The 4,539-nt window shown below is 46.2% G+C and overlaps 1 protein-coding gene across 1 annotated transcript in view; it reads right to left on the bottom strand.

Moving 5' to 3' along the window:
- Positions 1 to 4,539, bottom strand: part of LOC102671532 (regulating synaptic membrane exocytosis protein 2) — a 63,103-nt gene that overhangs the window by 18,877 nt on the left and 39,687 nt on the right. The window contains 3 exon segments of the mRNA XM_031509578.1: positions 2,432 to 2,617; positions 3,231 to 3,485; positions 3,948 to 4,212. Of these exon segments, the coding sequence (XP_031365438.1) occupies positions 2,432 to 2,617; positions 3,231 to 3,485; positions 3,948 to 4,212 (706 nt within the window).

The raw sequence follows: 4,539 nt of genomic DNA, 5'->3' as shown, positions 1-4,539 counted from the left end.
CGTTGCTTTCGCGTCTCACTCGTGATAAACGTTGAATTTCTCGCGATAAGAGAATTCCGATAGAAGGGGGTGTGGGTGTCGCACAGCAACGGATCCTCGAAAGTTTAAAAAAAAGAGTCGATTAACTGGTCACAGGCCCGCGTGACCTATGCCCTCGCGAACCACTGAATCCGAATGATACCGATGCTCACAAAAATTCGAGGAAATTGCACGAATTGCGGCAAAAAGCCTTTATTAACCGTCTCGTTCAAAGTGGATTTGTTTAGACACGCCGTTCGACGCCGGGTTACCACCACCGTCCGTAGCCGTGGGCTTCGAATCTCATTCTTTTCGTTTTTCACCTTTTTCTCTCCTTTCTTTTTTATTTCTCTTTCTCTCTTTCTCTCTCTCTCTCTCTCTCTCTCTCTCTCTTCAATTTGCTCGCCTTTCCGTTTTTCTCACCCCTTTCGCTTCAACTCCGCAACTTTTGGCGATAGTCGGTGTTATTCCGTTTCCCTCCCTTCGGGGAAAAATAAAGGATCGGAAGGCTGGATGCACGAAGAAGGGAGCACTTTGCACTCACAAATAACGATCGGACGTCATCGTTGGAATATTAATATGGATACGGGGCTCGGAGGCTGGCTTCCGCAGCCAGCGGTGGTTGCAGGCCAACTGGCATGTCAATTGGCTTGTTGCCCAGTTTTATAACTTGGCTCCCGGCTTCTCTTTCTCTCCCTTTCTCCCTCCCTCCCTCTCTCTCTTTCTCTCTCTCTCCCTCTCATCTCCCTTTCTCTCTTTCTCTAATTCTCTTCCCCCGCTACACTCTCATTCGCACCCCCGTTGCCCCCGCCGCCATTGTCTCTCTTTCATCGTTGTGGTCGACGGCTTTACGTCACGACGACGCCGTCTTCCGCGAACACACGACACACAAAAACGCCGGTCTATCCCTCCTTTTCTCGCAATTGTCCGGAGATTCACCTGGTGAAATCGAACCTCGACGAAGAGGGGGAGGGGGAGAATACTTGGGGACCGTTTAAGCGTCGATTATTCCAAACACGTGCTTTGCTTAAAAAGAAATATCTATAGGAATAAAATTCTTGAAATTTTCTTTTTTTTTTTATGAATCGAGAATGGCGACGACGAAGAAACGAGAAAAATTTTCGAAAATGATCAATCGTACGATCGAGCTTGAATTTCATCCGGTATCTTTTCAATGGAACAAGGAGCAACAAAGGTGAACGATACATGGAGGAAACGTTCGAATAGACTAATCTCGAGTACCGGCATCGCCTCGTGTTATCGACGATTAAGACCGCGTCGCGTGCCGCCCAGGGAATAACCATTACGACGACAGTTACGGTGCCGATTACGAGACCCGTGAACCAGATCTTAAGTCGGGAATAATAACGCTCGACGGATTAGTAACGCGAGTTCCCGTTGGTCAAAGACACGTTACTTAAAGCGTCATTAATTCCTCGCGAAATGCACCCGCATCGAATCTTGCACGACTCTTCCTTTCTCTTTCTCTTTCTTTCTCTCTGTTCCTGCACAAAATTTCTTCGTCGAACGATGGATTCGCGAGAATAATTCGTCTAATCTCGTGGTGTCCTCTTAGGGCAGGAAGTTTGAAACCATCCCTTAAATAAATTTCGTTATCATTATCATTATTTCTCTTCCTCTTTCCTCGATCGAAGAAAGGAAAAAAAAAAATATTAATATTTCAAATTCACATCTCAGGCTGGAAAGAATCAGCTCCTTTTTCTTTTTTTTTCTAAGAATATTTCTTCTAACTCGAATCAAACAAACATCGACTGACGAACCGAGTTTGCTACAAAACAGAAAAAAAAAAAAAAAACTCATCAAAGCGCATCGATCTACATGCAAATAAACACGATGATAATAAGAGCTACGCGTAGATGCAACTAAACGTGTTTTTAAAGAAAAAAGGAAAGAAAGGAGGGAAACAAAAAAAAAAAAAACCCCACAAACCGCACCGATTTACATCCAAATAAACAACCTGATAATAAGCCCTCCGCGTAGCTGCAACTAAACGCGTTTTTAAAGAAAAACGGAAAGAAAGGAGGGAAGCAAAAAAAAAAAAAATAAAAGAAGAAGGCGGTCTCAAACTTCTTGCCCATAGCATTTAATTCTATCCGCATCGACGGTGTCTACGTGGCGATCCGCGACTCCCACGAAATCGACGATGTCGGTTTATTTCTCGTTAAACGTTCTCGTATCCGCCCGTGTTCCGTGCAAGATTTCTTTCATGCCAGCCGTGAAAATAGCACGGCGCTTCTCTCTCTCTCTCTTTCTTTCTTTCTCTTTCTTTCTCTCTCTTGCCCCCAGTTTTATATGTATGTATATATATCGCGAGAGGGGTTGGTCGGTAGAGTGGTTGGGGAGAGTCGTTCGGGGACGCGACCGTGGAGAGATTTTCGAAGGATGCTCTTACCTGGAGGAACTGCCGATACTGCTTATACTGGCACCGTCAGCTGTTCTCCTTTGCTCCCTGGAGCCGTCGCAGTCCGTGATATCGCATTCGGAAGTGTCAGAGTCGCTGAGCCGCGACGTCGTCGACGGTGGACTGAGATGGCAGTCCACCGGAGTTATCACCATGTCATCGGGCTCCTGATAGTATCTGTGCAACGCGAAATTTAGATCTCACGCTACGCTCTTCTCGCTAGCGCTAGGTGAAAAAGAATCAGCCGAACGGATTCCGCTGAACGAAACACGCCGCGAATAATTTTCCCCCTTGTTATATACTATCCTCGAAATTAGTTTACTCTTTACTGCATGTATCATCTTTTTCTTTTTTCTTTTTTATTCTGTCTATCTATCTATCTCTGTTTATTTATCGATTTACTCCGTTCTCTCTGTTCATTTGACGAGAATATATGTTACCACGCGCGGGTATTTGATAAAAGGGTAAAACGCACGAGACCGTCGACGGATTCCTTCTCCCTCAGCCTAAAATACTCGGAAAGAAATGGCTGCACGCCTACACAGAGGCCTAGGCCCTTCTCGCAAAGCTCTAGAAGACTCGGTCCCAAGACACATTTTGTATTGCATTCAGCGACTAAGAAGCGCAAAGAGTATTCGTCAGTCACCAATCTCTAAAATAAAATTCTCACCTAGTCTCTCATTGCAACAAGCGGACGAATGCGTTTTTTTAGCGATTTGCGTCTCATCTCAGAGGCATGAATAAAGTGAAACATCCTAAGGTATATATTATCGAGAGCTGTTCCACATACCCAATATGCCGGTGCTCGCTATGCCCCGTCAGGGGGTGCCACTCGGCCTCCTCGTCGAAACGCGCCGCCCCGAGCTCGAGCACCACCTCGCCGAGGAAGTCGTTCGTGTCGTACTTCCCGTAATCCCACACAGTGATCTCGAGCGCCCTTTTCCTCAGCTCCGACACCCTCCTTATACCCTCGTAGACGAACGTCTGATTCCACTTCGGGTCGTTCGTGTTAGCCAACGTTTTCGTGCGTCTCTTCGACTTTTCGCTGCCCACGCAGAAGGAAACAGAGAAACGGCGAGATTATAAATTATAATCGCTCTTGGTGGAACGAGAGGGAATGATATCGATGAGGGGAAGCGGTTAACGAGAGACGACCTCGCAGGGTTAGAGAAGTTTTGATGGCAACATCGTTTGGCAACCCGGCCAAACTGAGCGGCTATCTTTTGGCCCGCGAACGCTTCTTAAGGAAATGATTTATCTTTCTCTGAAAGGAGGACAGTTTCTACGTTTTCGAGGGGGCATCGTATATTCCGTTCTTCTTCTTTCTTTTTTTTTTCTTCTTTGGGAAAAACTTTCCGCACAATTTCAAATGCACTTCCCCTTCTCTATCCATGAAAAAGTGGAATTACGTCCTTCTTCACGCGAGAAATTATATATATATTTAAGGAGAGGAAACGAGGGACGGTTGAGACGTATTTTCAGAGGGGAGGCGATCAAGAACACTCACCTCTTGTCCGGAAGCAGGAAGATCTTGGCGTAGGGATTTCTGGGTTGGCCGTTGCTCCTGGGCGTGAGCCCTGCCGCGCAGATCAACGTGACGATCAACCGTAGCGCCACGGGATCGAAGCTCAGCTTCACCTGGAGATTACCACCGACGTTCGCGTTGCTGGACGCGTGCCGTAGGTGTCTCGCGTGTCCCCGAGCGTGGAAATCCGGCGAGCCAGGCGAGGTCACTAAAACCGAAGGTTTCTCGCGCCTCGCGTCGTACAACTCTGCAAGTGATCGTTCAACGTGCCACGCTAGATTTTAAGATGTTCCTCCTGTAACCTTGCGTGCTTCGAACGGTGGAATTGGGCTACTTTGGGTGTGTTAAAGGGTCTATATATGTATATATATATATCTATGTACATAACGTATATAAAATATAAATATACGTACAATGATACGAGCGAGGAGGAATAAGGGAAGAAGAAAGAGAAAAAAAGGGGGAAAAAAAGAAAGAGAGAAATGATCGGTGTGCAACTAGCTCGACGCTTTTGTATCGCTATCTATAGAAGGTGGATATACGGAAGATTCGCGGACAAACTCGTAAAATGTGG

Source organism: Apis dorsata, unplaced genomic scaffold (genome assembly GCF_000469605.1).
Source record: "Apis dorsata unplaced genomic scaffold, Apis dorsata 1.3 scaffold_163, whole genome shotgun sequence".
NCBI classification, from domain to species: domain Eukaryota; kingdom Metazoa; phylum Arthropoda; class Insecta; order Hymenoptera; family Apidae; genus Apis; species Apis dorsata.
Note: the sequence above shows the minus strand (reverse complement) of the source record. Positions and strands in the feature narration are given on the sequence as shown.